General features: G+C 39.1%; 1 protein-coding gene across 19 annotated transcripts in view; it reads left to right on the forward strand.

Moving 5' to 3' along the window:
- The window catches only part of Erc2 (ELKS/RAB6-interacting/CAST family member 2), a 932,060-nt gene that overhangs the window by 207,262 nt on the left and 708,078 nt on the right, over positions 1 to 16,720 (forward strand). For 14 of the 19 annotated variants that reach the window (XR_004514630.1, XR_004514631.1, XM_033756865.1 and 11 more), the window contains exons 3-4: positions 4,587 to 4,610; positions 5,250 to 5,666. Coding sequence is in view for 17 of the 19 variants with exons in the window: in XM_033756865.1 (XP_033612756.1) it covers positions 4,587 to 4,610; positions 5,250 to 5,666 (441 nt within the window). In the remaining 2 variants the exon portion in view is untranslated. The remainder of the gene's footprint in view (positions 1 to 4,586; positions 4,611 to 5,249; positions 5,667 to 16,720) is intronic. The other 5 variants (XM_033756867.1, XM_033756872.1, XM_033756875.1 and 2 more) reach the window with 1 other exon arrangement.

Here is a 16,720-nt window from a genome sequence, read left to right on the forward strand (position 1 = left end):
CAAAAAAAAAAAGGGGGAAATAAAAAAAAAAAAAAAAAAAAAAAAAAAAAAAAAAAAAAAAAAAAAAAAAAAAAGAGGAAGAGAAACCAGAGTCTTCTTTTCTTTTTTTTCTCTCTCCCTATCTTCCTTTCCTCTTTCTTGCTCCTCATTCTTTTCCTTGGAGATTTCCATTTCTTCCTTGTAAAGCTAGCTATGCATTGAAAGGCCAATTTGGTTTTATTTAGTCTTGTGTAGTGAGAGAGGCTGCCAGAAGACACGGTGTGCTATAAACAGAAGTCCTTATGGCTTCCTTCATTGTTCTAGGATAGTATCAATGAATTGTGTATTCCGAATTGGGAATAAATTTGACACACTAAATTATTTAGCTCTCTTATCTTTAATTACCCATGTTTAATGTACATACGAGTCCTTTAAAATGTTTTCCTGCCTATGAACTGGAGATGGGCTAGTCTCTACTATGCAGGGCAGATTTTAAGTAGGGAGATAGTGATTCAAGTAGGGAGAAAAATGCAATTTAAGTAGGGAGAAAAAGTTAAGAAGGACGGGTTAAAGGACAATGCCAGTGTAAAAATGATACATTGTACTTGTGCTCCAGAGAGCAGCCTGGATTTCCGTTGTCACGGCTCTTTGGCTTCCTTCCATGATAGCTTTCCAGTGGCTGTCTATGCACAATGGTGTTTGCTTTTTGAGCTTTGATTCTTTATGGACAACTGGAGAGGATCAGGGTGGGGAGTAAAATGATTTTTTTAGACCTTGTCCAAACATAATTCAATTTTTTACTTGAAGGGAATTAACTGTCACTTGTGCTACCTGTGCCATGAGTGCTAAGCTGATAGCAGTTTAGCTGAGACCTGGGAATGAAGTCAGACTACCTCTCCTGATGCAGAAGAATTTTGGAAGGGCTCCTAATTTGAAGCAAAATGGAAGTGTGGTTGAGGCTTTAAAAATTGAAACCACATGTTTGGAAGATTCCAAATAGATGGCCCTAGAATACAACCCGGTGGATTGCTGGTGTGTAGGTAGGTGTGTGATATAGTTAGCCAGCTCAAACGAATGATCATAACTGTTGATCCTTGTGGTTTGAGATAGAGGGAACAAGATGAGGGGGTAAGACCATGAAAGAAAACAAATGGGATTATTTCAGATCCCCTCTCCAACTTTAAAGATATGAAGTAGATTGATAAGCCTCTATAAGGTATATACATTTTGCTCAAGATTCCTTTTTGTAGGGACAAGGAGATTCCTGTTTAATTTTGAATATCTTAAAAAGAGAATGAACAATTGCTTGTAAATATAAACAGGAAATTTTTGAACACTGAATTTTTGGCTGATTATCAGATTGTGTTACTCATGCTGAAGTCAATTAGTGACTAATGATGAGAATATTTGAAAAATAAATACTGCTTCTTAATAAATGTACCACCTAGAAGTATCCATCATAACCATTGCTTCATGAGAAATAGATTTGTTAGGATAGCTAATTTTGAATTAAGATAATTGCTGTAACCTTGAAAGTGTCTGTCTGCTCTTACCACCCTGGCACCATTCTTTCCCAGCCATCCTGAAGTATTTGTGCTACTTCATAGGTCAAGTGGCTCCCATGATCTTTGTGGTCAGACCTAGATGAGCACCTGGTTATGCCACTTGCCTAGTTAAATGACCTGGAGAAAGGTAACTTCATTTCCTTGTATCTCCATTGGGCAGTTATGAAGGTTATAATAGCTTAGACATAGAGCCGTGAGTGACTTGTGTGGTAATTGCTGTCCAGATTTTTGCTGTTAAGTATTCTTTAATAAGTCTGGTCTTTCTTTGCCTCTGTGCCTTTCTGTGATCTCTTGTCTTTCCATCTTTCTTCAGGGGGCAGACTCTCCTTTGCTCTTTAAGACCTAGCTTAGTGGTGGCCTTCTTGGCTTGGGGTATTTTCCTATATATCCCTAGGCCAAGGCACATCTTCTCTGTATTTTCAGCCACCTGACTATAACTTCTGTCATAACTCTCAGGACATAATGTTGCTTTTTTTTGGTTTACTTGTCCACAGGGTCGGTAAGCACAGATTATTTCTCATTTTTGTGGTATTTTATAAACATGAGAGAGATACTGAGGAAATGTATATTGAATGGATAAAGGGCCAATTCCCCACCATTCTTCTCTCCCTCCCTTCTTTCCTTTTTTCTTTCTTAGTATTCTTCTTCCCTCCACTCCACACTTTCCTCCTTCCCTAATTTCCTAACTTTCACCTTCCCTTCTTTCTCATACCTGGCACTTGATGAATTATTTCAGTTATTCTTCACACGTGTAAGGTAAGTGTTATGATGATCTCTATTTTGTAGATATGGAAGCAAATCATCAGGGTGATAAGCAAGTTTCCAAAGGGACAGCTCTTCTGCAGAGTTGGATTTCCATCATTGTTCCTTCTACTGAAAGCATTCTGGCAACTTTTCTTTGGAATTTCCTTCTGGCCATTTTATGAACCACATAAGAATATACATTTTAATTTTGGTCCTTCTCAAAAAAGATAATTTTCATTGTGGTCATCTTGATTCATCATGTGTTTCCAGATGAATTTGGGTTGCCTCAGAAATTCAAGCCATCTCCAAAGATCACAGATTTGCTATCATCAAGAATATTTAACCAGAAGCCAGATGTGAAAGCATGCTCCCAATAGACTTGGTAACAGCCGAATCCCCAAACTGTGTATGCTCCTGTGGGCATTGTTTTGACTGGTTTAGGGATGGGGAATTGGTGGAAAAAGATCATTTACCCTGTGGTCCCACCTGTTTTGTTTTTGTTTTATTGGTACGTGTGACAGTTTTATTGAAATGTAATTTATTTACCATATAGTTTATTCATATAATGCAAAATTCATCAGCTTGGCTTATTAACAAAGTTATGTAACTAACACCTCCATCTAATTTGAGAACATTTTCATTACCTTAAGAAGATGTCCAATACAATTTAGTAGTTATATTCCATTTCTTTCTCTCTGCCTCTCTGGAAATTACTAGTTTATTTTTATCTATGGATTTGCTTGTTCTGGTCACTCCATCAGTGGAATTATACAATTTGCGGTCTTTTTTTCTTTTACACCGGCATAATGTTTTCAAGGTTTATCCTTGCCGTATGTATCATTACTCCCTTTTACAGTTGAATAATATTCCTTTGAATATTAATTGGTTGGCATATGGGTTGTGTCCAATTTTTGACCAATATGAATAAGGATGATATGAATATTTGTGTGTGAATCAACTAATAATTGGATAAATGAAATGTAGTATATCCCTATGATGGGCTAAAATTGGATTATGAAAAAAATAATGAAATATTGATGCTTGCTGTAACATGGATAAACTTTGAAGACATGATGAGTGAAGGAAACCACTTTATGACATGATTTCTTTGATATGAGATGTCTTATGAAGACAAATCTGTAAAGACAGAAAGTACAGTAATGGTTATCAGGGCCTGAGAATAGGAAGCAGTATGGGGAGTAACTGGTAAAGGGTACAGGATTTCTTTCAGAGGTGATTAAAAGGCATAAAACGTATTGTGTTGATGGTTGCATGACTTTGTGAATATACTAAAAGCTACTAAATTTTATACTTTCCAGAGTGTAATATATGACAAAAATAATTCATGATATAAATTATGAATACATGCCAGTTGCTCACTTTCCATTCAGTACCCTTGTAGCACATGAATATGAATGGCAGTTCCTGTTCCCCATGCTTTAGGTATTTCTCAATGGACATTCCTAAAGAAGTAAAATGACACTCATAAAGAATATAATCCAAAGGTGTATAACACTATCCACACTCAGAAAGATATCAACACCTGTGGGTTTCAGGCATAGTAATTCAGAAAGACTTGAAAATTGTTGACTACTCTAATTTCTCTAACTTAGACATGTTATTATCTATGCCTTATAATATTATGGCTCCCTGTGAGCAGGAGTTCCCTGCCATAGTCCATGTCAGTTATTGTGTTTAGCATTGTGTTTGGTCCACGGGCAGAATTAGGTAGTTGTCAATGAGTAACTGCTATTTGGAGGCTTCCTGGTTTGTTACTAGGACAAATATGCCTTCAGATTTGTGCCTGCTTCCTCTGGGTGTTTGCTCTGTGGGAAAGGTGTTGCTAAATTCACCAACTGACTTCATACAAGAATTTATTTTTACTTAACTGGTAACTACTTTGTTTTTCTGGTGCTTTCATTCTGATTTTGATTACAATGGTGACCTGAAATAGCACATGGGTGCTTTTGAAGTGTTATGCTTTCCTCCCTGGTAAGACATTTAAGTCGTTTGGTTCCTAGGTCAGTGAGATTTAAGAAAACAAAGATAAAGGGGGAAAGAAAAAGAAAAACACTCATGGTGGTGCCCCCCCCATTTATAGCAATGCTATAGATTTTGTGTAGTTTATTGGTCTTTGCTCTAATAAGAAATTGCTTTTTTTCCCTCTATTTTTTTTTCTTCTGTGAAGGTATTCTTTGTTGATTAAGTTCTTTCTGTTAAATATCGTTTGCTTGCACTGACTTTTCGTTGTGTTGATTTTTTGCTTCATTTTTTTTTCTCATTTCCCATGCTGTTCAGTTACTGGAAGCCAGAAGAACCAAGGTTTGTTCACTCTTTGCCGCTTGTTTGTTTTGTTCTGCATAGCCACATCTCCTTGTGTGTTTCAGTGTGTTTGTCGTGTCTGCATTTGTTCCCTTTTGCTTGCAGAGGCAGTAATCCTGTTTACTAACCTGTTCACAGCTTTATTTGTAAAAAATAAAGTCCTTGTTTGTGTCTACTTGTAGTGGATGCTATTATTTTCATTTTAATGGACATGCATTTATCATGGAACGTAATAGATAGTAGAATAAAGAACATCTTAGGAAACAAGGAATACTGAGTCTGGAGCATTGTGGGCATAAAGAAGGTGTGTTTGTGAAAATTTCCCTCTAACCCTTTCACTTCCTAAATTAAAACTCTGTAGATGTATAATTTCCCTTGTGATTGACACTAATATACTGCTCCTGTGTTTGTGTACATTTCTCTTCTCCTAAGACATTCAGAAAGCATCACTGAATTAATTCCCCCTTCCATGTGCTATGCCATGTTTCTGAAGTCGCCATGGAGGACTTCACGGCTGGCCTCCTGGATCTCATGATAAACATTCCATCCTCATGGTGTGAAAGCGACAAAGCAGCGCCTGGCATTTTTATTGACTTTGTTCCTTCTTTCTCCTCTCCTGTCCCGTTTTTCTCACTGTAGCACCTGCAGTTGACAATCCAAGCCCTACAGGATGAGCTGCGAACCCAGAGAGACCTCAACCACCTCCTGCAGCAAGAGAGTGGCAACCGGGGAGCTGAGCACTTCACCATTGAGCTGACTGAGGAGAACTTTAGGAGACTCCAAGCTGAGCATGACAGACAGGCCAAGGAGCTGTTCCTTTTGAGGAAGACGTTAGAGGAGATGGAGCTGAGAATTGAAACGCAAAAACAGACCCTCAATGCCCGAGATGAATCAATCAAAAAGCTCCTTGAGATGTTACAGAGTAAAGGCTTGCCATCCAAGAGCCTTGAGGATGACAGTGAAAGGACACGTCGGATGGCAGAGGCTGAGTCTCAGGTCAGCCACTTGGAAGTGATTTTAGATCAGAAAGAGAAGGAAAATATTCATCTTAGAGAGGTAAGAACATTCATTTTATTTTCCCAGAGCCTTATATTACAAGTTAAAAATCATCAGTCTATTTTTGTAGGATGGAAGATAACTGCAGCCATAAAATATTCACTTTGTCATTTGCTTTATTACCTTCTTTTTTGCTTACAATTACTGAGGTGGAATTTTGCATTAGTTTTTTTCTCTGCTCACCATATATATGTTCCATTATTATTTAACACATATTCATGATCCAGGCATATGCAGCACATGTCAACTGTCAGGTGTTTCCACTTGCTTTCCCACAGGTGGCTAGAGTTTTGGAAGTTTTAAAATACAGTACTGCTTAAGTTTAGTTGTTTATCATATATCACCTCTCTAAAGGAACACACACAAAATAAATGATTAGAAGCACAATGAACTAAGTATTTTTGTAGCAGAATTTTGTGGAGTTTACACAAAGTAAAACATATGGGCATTTCAGGAAAGAATAATAAAATGTGCAGACCAGATTTTGAAGGTTTAGATTTAAGACTGTCTTTGCATTTATATTTGTCTGGATCAGAATGTTCAGATTTTCTTAGTACATGTTTTGCCCTTAGTGGATTAGATTATTTAAAGTCCTTCAGAGGCAGTCTCTCTAGACTACCGCCACCATTGAATGTTGGGTTGGTCAGATATCTGAGACTGTGTGGTTGAGTAAAGCTTAGAAATAATGTGGGTGACAGCCAGGATTTGAAATTGTTTTAACAGTTCCTTGCCACTGTGGTGGTTATGGATCTTAGAAGTACTATGGAGGCAAAACTGAAAACTGTTGAGAGTAGACACGGATCACACACCAAATCAGAAGCAGTAAAAAGGCATTAAACATATTTTCAAAATGTTCTATAACAATAAATAAAAATTCCAGAGCAGACTAGATTTCTTGGCAGTTCAAATGGGCAATTCTTGTTAGTCACTTGTTTGGTTGTCAGAAAGCATGGCTTCCATGCTACAATTTGCTAAAATGCAGATGTTCCCAGTTTTCTTTGGTGTAGATTATATTTGCTTAGAATATTTGAACAGAATTTTATGCCTTCAGACTTAGTGTCCTCAACTGATATTCACCCTCACTTTGTTTTCATGAAACTTTACCACATGCTTTGGAAACCGCATGGTGTGGTTTTATATTGCGATGTCTGTGTTGTGCTTGGTCTTCCTATTGTAGTCCAAGAGGATGAGTGTGGTGGGCATATTTATAAGATGGTCCACAATGACCCCTTCCTCTTGGAGTCACACCCTTGTGCAATCCTCCTTTCTTGTATATTGGTTACTCCTAGAGACTGGCATCTAAACAATAGAATATGGCAAAAATAATGGCATACCAATGCTGCTTCCATGATTAAGTTACATAAGACAGTTGTTTCCATCTTGCAAGCAGACTCTGTTGCCTTCTTAGTTTGTGTGGTTGGTGAAGCAAGCTGTTATGTGGATAGCGCATGTGGTAAAGAGCTGAGAGCAGCCTCTAGCCAACATTCAATGAGGAATGGAGTTACTGAGTCTAACAGCCACAAAGCACTGAGAACTGCCAGCAACCATTTAGTATTCTTGGAAGTGATCCTTCTGCTGTCAAGCTTTCAGATGGGTTGGCAGGACCTGGGCTGATACCTTGATTGCAGCCTTGTAAGAGACCATGAAACAGAGGACCCAGATAAAATGTGCCTTTATTCTTGAGCCATGAAAACTACAAGACAATAAGTGTGTGTGTTGTTTTAAGCTGCTGAAGTTTGGGGTAATTTGTTGCACAGCAACATAGTAGAACAGATGCCAATCCTCCGCCTAGATAGTTCTATAGGTGCCTAGTTTACAGAAGAGGAACAATATTTACTGGCACTTTTTATTTACATGTAGGCTGTGGATTTTGAAATGTTACTTGTATGACCTCAAATCTGTGGTCAATAGAGGATCATTATACTTGGAAAAAGTGGCTGCTTTAGTTTGGATGCCAAGGGATAATGTTACTTATACAGCAAGTATTATGGTTTGGATCTGAAACGCCTCTGAAAAGTCTCAAGTGTTTGTAAGGTGATTGGATCATGAGAGTGTTACACTTATCAGTGGATATGCTCCTCCCTTCTCTCTCTGCTTCCTGACTGCCACGACACGGGCAGCTTTCTTTTGCATCAGACGCTTCCGCTGTTCCCTTCCTGCCTTGGAGCCAGTGAACTATGGAATGAAAATATGAGCAAAAATCAACTTGTCCTCCTTTAAATTGTAGATGTTTGGTATTGTGTCTTAGCAACAAGGAAATTGACTAAGACAGATTTCAGTACCAGAAAAATGCGGTCATTGCTGTGACAACCTGTCCATGTGGTTTAGAAGCCTTTGGAACTGATTTGTTGAGAAATTTGGAAAGTTTTGAAGATGTCAGCTGGAGAAGCAATCCTAGAATGCTTTAAACTGTGCTTGATTAGAGATAATGGTTGATTAGAGCTTTGAAAACCAGAATGCTGATTAAAAAGGAAGATAGTAAAGGCAAGGTTTCAGTTGGTAAAAAGGACTCAATTGGCAGTTGGACTCAAGACTATGTGTGTTATGCTGGGGGAAAAAAAGTTGTCTACATTTTGCTCATGTTCTGAGACCTTGGGAGAGACTGAGATCAAGAGTGGCAGACTAATTAATCTGGCAGAGAAAATTTCAAGACAACACAACATTTAGGCTGTGGCATGGGTACTGCTTGCTGCATTTGGTAAGATTTACACTGAAAACAGGAGCAAAACCTCACAAAGTTTTCAGTTTTGCCAGAAAGGAAAGACGCATAATATTTTGGCCTAGGTCTTGATTGCCAAAATGATTAGCATTAAAAAGAAGGAAAAATGCCTCAGGGCACCTCAGAAACCAGCAAGACACCACCTTTCTCAGGTTTAAGGGTGCAAAGATAAAGGTCTTTGCTTTGAGAAGAGAGCCATGAGGTACTCCTCTTGAGAAGAGCCACCTGGGAAACTGATTCTCTGGGATTTAGTTCATAGTACTCAGCCATCCAGCACTTGGAGGCCTCCATAGTCATGATTGTTGAGTTGTCCATAGGCCTTGGTGTCATCCACGTGGTGCTGATCATCCATGTAGAATGCAGGAGTTGGGGGATCAGGCAGGCCTCCACCCAGATTTTTCAAAAGAAGGCCTGGGAGGCCCAGCAGTGTGCCCCTGAGAGGACAGTGTGTGAAGATGTGAAAGTGAAGCTGGAAGTGCAGTGGAGACCTTAGGAAGTTGGAGAAGCCAGGAACAGAATGTATTCTGTGGAAGGAAGCAGCAGTGAGCGAAGCCAACCCAAGAGAGAAGTCATGGGCTCTTCAGCAGGTGGTACTGTGGGGGTGGGGCTGCCTAAGCCACCTGGAGTTTGCATCTTACCACAGCTTGCCCTGGGTGCAGGATACATTGCTATAGGACTTAATTTTGCCCTGCTAGGTTTCAGTCTTGCTTTGTCTCATTGGTTTCCATCCCTGTTTTTCCCTTTTGGAGTGAGAATGTTTATCCTGTGCCATTGTGTGTTGGAAATGTTTAACTTTTTGTTTGTTTGTTTGTTTTACATGAGCTCACAGGTAAGAATTTGTTCTGAGTCTTAGAGGAGACTTTGGACTTAGACTTTTCAGCAGTGCTAGAATTGTTAGAACATTGGCAACTCTTAGAGTTGGACTAAATTATCTTTGAATAAAGAGATGTACATGAGCCTTTTGGGGGCCAAGGGTGGCATGTTACAATTTGAATCTGAAATGTCCCCCAAAACGTCATGTGTCTAGAGGTGATTGGATCATGGGGGTGCCATTCTCTTCATCAGATTAGTCCACCAGTGGGTTCATAGCTGATGTGCTGGTAGGAGGTAGAGTCTGGTTGGAGGAAGCAGGTTGGAGGGGCTGTGCCCTGGAAGGGTATAGCTCCATCGTTAGCTCCTCCCTTTTCTCTTTGCTTCCTGGCACCATGACAAGAGCTGCTAGCCTTCTTCCATGGCCTTTCTGCCATGGCCTTTCTGCCTTGAAGCCAGCTGACTGTGGACTGAAAATGAGAGCCCAAGTAAAATCTGCCTTTAATCTGTGGGTGTTGTATCTTGTGTCATAGTAACAAGGAAATTGAGTAGGACAACAAGGCTGTGATTCCAGAGAAACATCCAAAGCACCATCTATCCCTCCATTTTGGGATTTTATAGTCAGGATAGTAACACTCTTCTGCTATTAGATTCTGCTCACTGAGAGTGATACCTTAATTGTATTGTGTGGCTGACTCTATTTAAATGAACTTAAACAAAAATCAATTTGTGATCTGGGAATTTGTTTGGTTCTCACATTGGTCTGATGTGGCTACAGATCATGTTTGTTGCTTTAAACATCAAATTGGGAGTCCACAGAGGGTGGTGCAGAAAGTGCCATACATCTAACTTGTTTTATTGAACATCAAACCAAAGTCAGTGAACAGCTCTTATCTTGGTTCATCAAAAATGGAGAATATGGAAGATATGTCTTTGTAGAAAAAAAATTCATGTTAAAGTTGGACCTAACAAAGAAGAGTTGGAAGCTTGAACAAATCCTCCTCAAAGAAGAGTTGTAGTAACTTGTGAGTTACTTGTTAATTTTTCAGAATTTGTGTGAACCTGCTGTTAAACTGTTGATAGCCTGTTAGTGGTCACTGTTGTAACATTTACACTATGGAAACTGGCAAATTCTCAGGGGAAGCTTCTCCCCTCATTTTTGAAAGCCTCTTTACCAGCACATCTCTGAATAAATGTCATGAAGTTTTACCCATAATGTAACAGGAAGAGGTACTCCAAAGTCTGAATGTTAAATACTGGAAGAATTATTATTATGAATGCATTGATCGCTGATAGCTCATCAGAAATTTTCAGTAGCATTAGTATAATTATTTATGTATCAGGCACTATGGAGAATGCTCTACTTTAATTATACTGAATTGCCATGGCCACCTAATTTGTTAATCTGTTGATCAATTTATTTATTCCATTATTTATTTGTTTGATGGATTCTTACTGAGATCTGTTTGGGGATATAGCACAGATAGCCAGTACTTTGACTTCATGGTGCTTGTATTATTTAGAGAGGAAATAGATGACAGTTTTGTAGTTAAATAGAGAAGTGTCATGAAGAAAAGCAGGTGCAGCATTAGTGATCTGGGTGAAACCAGTTTCATAAAAAGGCAGTTAAAGGAACGCATCTCAGAATAGGTGGCTTTATGAACTGAGACCTGAATAATAAAAAGGAGCCAGTAGTTTAAGGATCACAGAAATCTTTTTCAGTTCAGTGGGAAGGCCTAAGGTCTGTGCTATTATTTGACCATTTTACTTAGGGAAACTGAAGGACAAGCTTGCCTAGTGTTAAACAGCTAACAAATAGTGAAGCTGATATTTGACTCCAGAGTCTCGGGTCTTAAGCCATTTCATTATAGCCCCTTTCTAACAGAATCTTTCCCAAAATGTGCTGGAAAGAACAGCCATTTTATGGGATGTTGATATGTGTTATGAGAGAAAATGGGCTGGAGGGCCAGATGAACTTGGGGAAAGGCTGGATTCCAGAGAGTTCACCAAAGGACTCCTCAAACTCTTAAATCTGCCAACATGCATAGGTCATTTCCAGGCAGAAGAATGAGGAATACAGTGCTTCTCAAACATATTTGAGGTTCTTATTACATTAGTTGTTTTTTATAAGATGTTTTTGAACAATGCTATGCTAGAATATAAAACTTGTGCTTTTAATTTATAACCTGCAAAATATGTAATAACATACAAATAGTTGTTTCCTGTTGTCAAATAACTGGGTGATTTCATATTATTCTGCAAGGCAAAGTTTATTGTAAACCATTTCTGTATTCTTTACTGTATTCTGTCAGGGTAATTTAAATTTTTTTAGAAGGAAAATGTCTCTGACTGCTTTTGTTATTAAACCAGTAAGAATAACTCAGCTTGAATAAAGAAGTTGCCTGACCTATGTTAATTGAAATGAATCTAAAATAGGATTTAAATTGTACTTGGGGCTTTAAATTCAATGTGTGCCTGACTTCTTTTTCATTATGCGTGGTTCAGCCAGGTTGAGACTGCCTGGTGTAATGGGGGAATGGAGTGCTAGTGGTTTTGTGATTCATTCTCAGGCAGAGGTGTTGGACCTCACATAAACCCCATCTCCTGGCCTTTTATTGTTTCGGGAGGTTTGAAGTTGGTAGGGACTGCATATGGAGAGAGTTGGATTGTTTTAGTGTCTTGTTGTCTTTCAGTGGTCTGGAAAGGCTGAGGGTGAAACCCCTTCATTGTCTGGCAAGAAGCAACAACAACAAAATGGTTTTCATCTAAACTGACTTGGAAGAGCAAAATTGTTGCCCAGGAACTGCAGTTGACATGCTAATGTGAGCCAAGGGTTGGCTGAGTCTCAGCATTACTCACTAGTATCAGTTGATGCCTTTCACTGCAGGTTGATCTAGACAGTTTCTATATGGTAATCGTTTACCTTGTTCTCTGGCATTTGCTGCAAAGAACATAGTGTTCCATATGAAATATCCAAAATACTGGTGGTTTCATTAAAGGAAAAAATGAACTTATATACTAGGATTCTCTTATACTTTGCTTACTATTTCCTTGTTGAGTCCTTAGAAAAGAGTTGAGGTTCTTTGACTTGACAATACTGTAAGGTGCTTGAGGAGAAGGGATGTATTTCTTACTGCCTAATCTGTATAATAATCCTTTTGGGCATTTTGCCTTTTGTTTAGTAGCAGGGTTAGAATAAACTCAAGTTATTGGGAGGTTGATTTTGCCAATAACCCAAGTCAATTAAAACTCCTAGGAAAAGGAACCTCAGCTCCCCTCTGTGCTATGGGCAGGCCGGGAGAAGTAGGCAACATGAATTCTTAGCCTGCTGCTTTATTTGTCCAGGATCTTTTCAGGGTGGGAGAAGATCCACCAAGGCAAAGGCTGAGGCCTACACATTCTTGAGCTTTTAGGTCTTTTACTGATGGCTCAGACTCCCCTCCTTATAATCTCTGCTCAGACTTCTAAATGCCATTCCCGTGCCTCTCTTTTAAAAGTATCTGACCTCTGTCTCTTTTAGCACACATTTGTCTCTCTGTTGACTAAGCCGTGATTTTGTTGATGCTAGTGTATGTCCTTCTGACTCTACACATTCAATACGTTCTTTTGTATGAACAAAGCTTATTGCAGAAAATATTCTCCCCAAACATACCAAGTTATATACCTGGTCTTGAGAAGTAAATTCTGTACACATTAAGGAACTGAAAATTGTTTCCTATTTTAATACAGTGAATTTTTAAACTGAATCAGTCAATTCTACCAGTATTCCTATGCCTAAAATATTATCTGTAGGTGCTCAATAAATATTTTGATGATGAAAAATGGTTTAAAAATACTTGTTCTGTGGTTTATTTTGTTGTTACTAGAAAAGATCACACTGACCATACAAGCTGCATGTTCTTTTATGTGTTTTTCTAGCATGGCTTTGTGTTTGCAGTGGAGCAGGAGTTTTTTGAGTGCAACTTTAACAGGAAGTCTCCTTTCTTTTTTAAAAAATATGTTGGACCTTGTGGCGTATATTAATACCCAGATGAAGGATACTCTGAGAGCTTCAGAAATTCAGGCAGGCCAACAAAACAGCTCATACTTATTAAGGCCTATTGTATGCCTTGTCATGTCATTTTACATATAAGGAAACTGGGGTATAAAGTTCTAAGTTGTTGTCCACAGTCACAGACAGCAAGTGGTGGAGCCAAGATCGAACCCCAGAAATGTGGCTCTAGGATTTGTACTTGTCACCTGTGCATGCTACCACTTCTTGGAGTGGCTCCCTGAGAACGCATCAAATGACACTTAAATGCTGTGTAGCATAAATGCAGAAAAGTTATCAGGTAGCTCCATCCATGGGATAGTTGGTCTTCAAAGGCAGGAAGAATTTCAACACAGAGGTGATGAGGAAACAAGAATGGAGACGAGATGGCTGAGTCAAGCCACAGAGGTGGGAACTGAAGTGGGTTGGGACACATCAGAGTTAGAACAGCTGAAATTTTACCTTTCAGGAAAGGAAGGAAATGAAGCTAGAAAGGACACTTGGGGTCAAACTGATGAGGGCTCTGAGTGTTAGACATAGGATTCACTTTTACTCCACACCCAGTACTTTTGAAGGCGTTTGACTTGAAGAGTAACATGATCAGAGAAGATAATCAATTCATACTGAGTTGAATGGGAAGAAACAATAAGCATGGAGAGAAGTTATAAGGATACTGGGGTTGATCAGGTATCTAAATCGGGATAGTGGCCTTGGAAGTTAAAGAGGAAGATCATCTTCACCTGCATGCAAGACCTTGAAAAACTCAAGAACTGAATGCTGGGAGTTTATAGACAGTCACTGTGGGCCTGTTTGTGGGCACATGGTGGGCCACTGGGTAGGTAAGAGCTGTCCATAGGAGAGAGTAGGGCTGAGGCAAGTCACTGGAAATACTGAGATTGCCAAAATCCTGGTGGAGCTATGTGGCCAAGTTTGCAAATGTGGATGAGGAAGTGCATGTGAAATTCTGCCCAAATGTGTAAGCTAACTATTGGTCACTTTATTTTTGTTCATTTGTGACGACCACACTTCCAGTTTGTGGGATCATTCTAAAGCCTGTCTTTTCACTTATTCCTACAAATACTTTACTAAAACTGAATACTTTTCTTCTATCCCTCATTTTTTTGACTAAGCATTTAATTTTGAATATGGTATCTCTTTTGAGATTTTGTGGAATTCTCATGGACTGATGCCAGTGTAACACAGATTTCCTTTGTTCTCACTAAGTTCCATTTTCTTCAAGCATTCCATTCAGGATAGATGCCAATGAAACATCTTTATAGAGAAATGCCATCTCTGCACCCTGATAGATATTACATCCAAAAGTAGGATTCCATAGCTTTTACCCTCCCATTTCAGAGGACACAGGAAATACATTTATTTCTGTTTAGCACCATTTGACTTATCTTTAAACTTCAATACATTCATTAAAGTTTGAATGTTGTGTGCTATTTTGGAATGGTTCAGGTTTTACCCCATATTGATTTTAATGAGTGTAATTGGCTGCCTTTTAGCTTAACAGGTACTGATGGAGCTCCAGGAGGCCATTAAGCACAGAGCATTCAGAACCTGCTGAGAAGAGATAGTGGCAGGGTTTGAGGGTCTGGAAAAGACAGGGATGGAGGAGGGTGAGGCATGGAATGTGAGAAGTTGTGCTAGGAGAGACTGATTTCTGTCCTTCTCACCCTAGGAGTGATGGTTTTATGAAAAACACTCTTTAGGTAGCTGATACAATTTATCATCATCATTATTTATTAAAACAGTGCACCACAAATAAAACCTCAGTAGTGAGAAAGGACTCTAAGCTCTTGTACCGTGCTACTTCATTTTGGTTCACGAGCTGTGGCAGTAGAAAGTTGAGTCAGGCTTGGCTGTAGCAAGGTTCTGCCTGTGTAGAGTGGGAGCATTAGAACTTTGTATACGGAGAAGGCCTCACGGGTTATAGAACACGTGCCAGAATGAGTTCCTGTGGCACTCACAGAAACCCTAGGAGGATGCTGAGGCTCAGAAATTAAGTTTTGATGACATGTAATGTTTACTGAGCACACTCTAGGATCAGCCTGAGCCAGTCACTTTCCAGGGGGTACCATGTTATACTCCTAATGACACTGAGGTGGATGGTCATTTGCCTGCCTTTCAGATGGCCCCAGAGGTGTGATGTGACTGGACCAGTTTTCAGAGCGAGTAATGATGAATCTGGGATTCCAATTTGGGCTTTCTGGTTCTGCATGACTTGTTCCTAGCTATTCCTTGACACTGCCAGGGATTTTAGTCTAATAGAGTAGACCACAGACAGATTGTTTTTTTGAGTTCTCCCTCAGGATTGTTATTTATTAAGGGAAAAAAGTGTAAAGGCTCCAATTTTTCTTTCTTTCTTTTTTCTTGCCACTTCTTATCAGGGCCCCTTGAGGTAGGAACTATAAATCTGTGAGATCTCCGAGCAGTGGAAAGGTTAAGTAGGGCTCTATAGAAGGTGTTCCTGGGGCTAGGTCTCCCCAGTCCATTGTCAGCTCATGGAAATGAAGGCCTTCCGTAAATTCTTAGGGAATAGACGAGTTTTTGTGAGCAGAGAATGAGGACAATTAGGTGGCATTTAGAGTTGGACATTTTCCATTTCATCTGCTCAGAGTCAGTCCTCCTTTTTCATTTTCTGTACAGTTATCTCACCAGCAAAATAAAATGCTCTGCATCCCCAAGCCACCTTTACTTTTTATTTAGCTTTCATTGGGTATTTCGGGTTTCTTTCTGTGTCAATTAAGTGACACTAAAATTGCATTTATTTGTGATTCCTTACAGGTGCCCATTTCATTGCTATCTAATTGGTGAAATTTGGTAAAGCAAAATCTACTTTTGTACTCACTTTGAGTTGAGTGTGAAATAGCTCCTCTGTTTGTGTTTCTAGTTTGGCACACTGGTTGGAGGCTTGTTAAGTGTTTTGGACAGTGTTAAGTAAGGCAGTGGGAATGCTGTTGGCTGATTACTAGGGGTGGCCATAGTTATATTGGCTGTAGCTTATATGAAGGGTGAATTAAATCCTCCTCGCTAAAGAAAAAATATAATTTTATATGAATAGTTTGTAGAAAAAAGAAAAGAGGTGAGTTGGGATGTGAAAGTAATAATTATAAAGAATCCTCATATGGATCAGGAATTGGTAAATTATATAGCCTGTTTGCTAAATGTGACCCTCTAGCTTCCTTTTCTTTTTTCTTCAGCCTATGAGTTAAGAATGAGTTTTACCTTTTTAAGAGAGTATGTCACAATTATAAAAGTATCTATATGTGTAATATTTTTCATTTTGTTCTTTTCCCACAAAGCCTAAACTATTTACAACTAGGCTTTTTTCAGGAAAAGTGCGTTGACCTGTGACTCAGATGTTGAATAGTTTTTTGAGCTGAAGGTGTAGGGAAGGTGGGATGGGTAGGGGAAGGGTAATAAGGGAAAAGAAAAAAATGTTAGATAATGAAAAGATGAAAATAAAGTGTTTGTAGATGGGGAGGG

This window comes from Fukomys damarensis, unplaced genomic scaffold (genome assembly GCF_012274545.1).
Source record: "Fukomys damarensis isolate Sample0158 unplaced genomic scaffold, DMR_v1.0_HiC HiC_scaffold_28, whole genome shotgun sequence".
Lineage (NCBI taxonomy): Eukaryota > Metazoa > Chordata > Mammalia > Rodentia > Bathyergidae > Fukomys > Fukomys damarensis.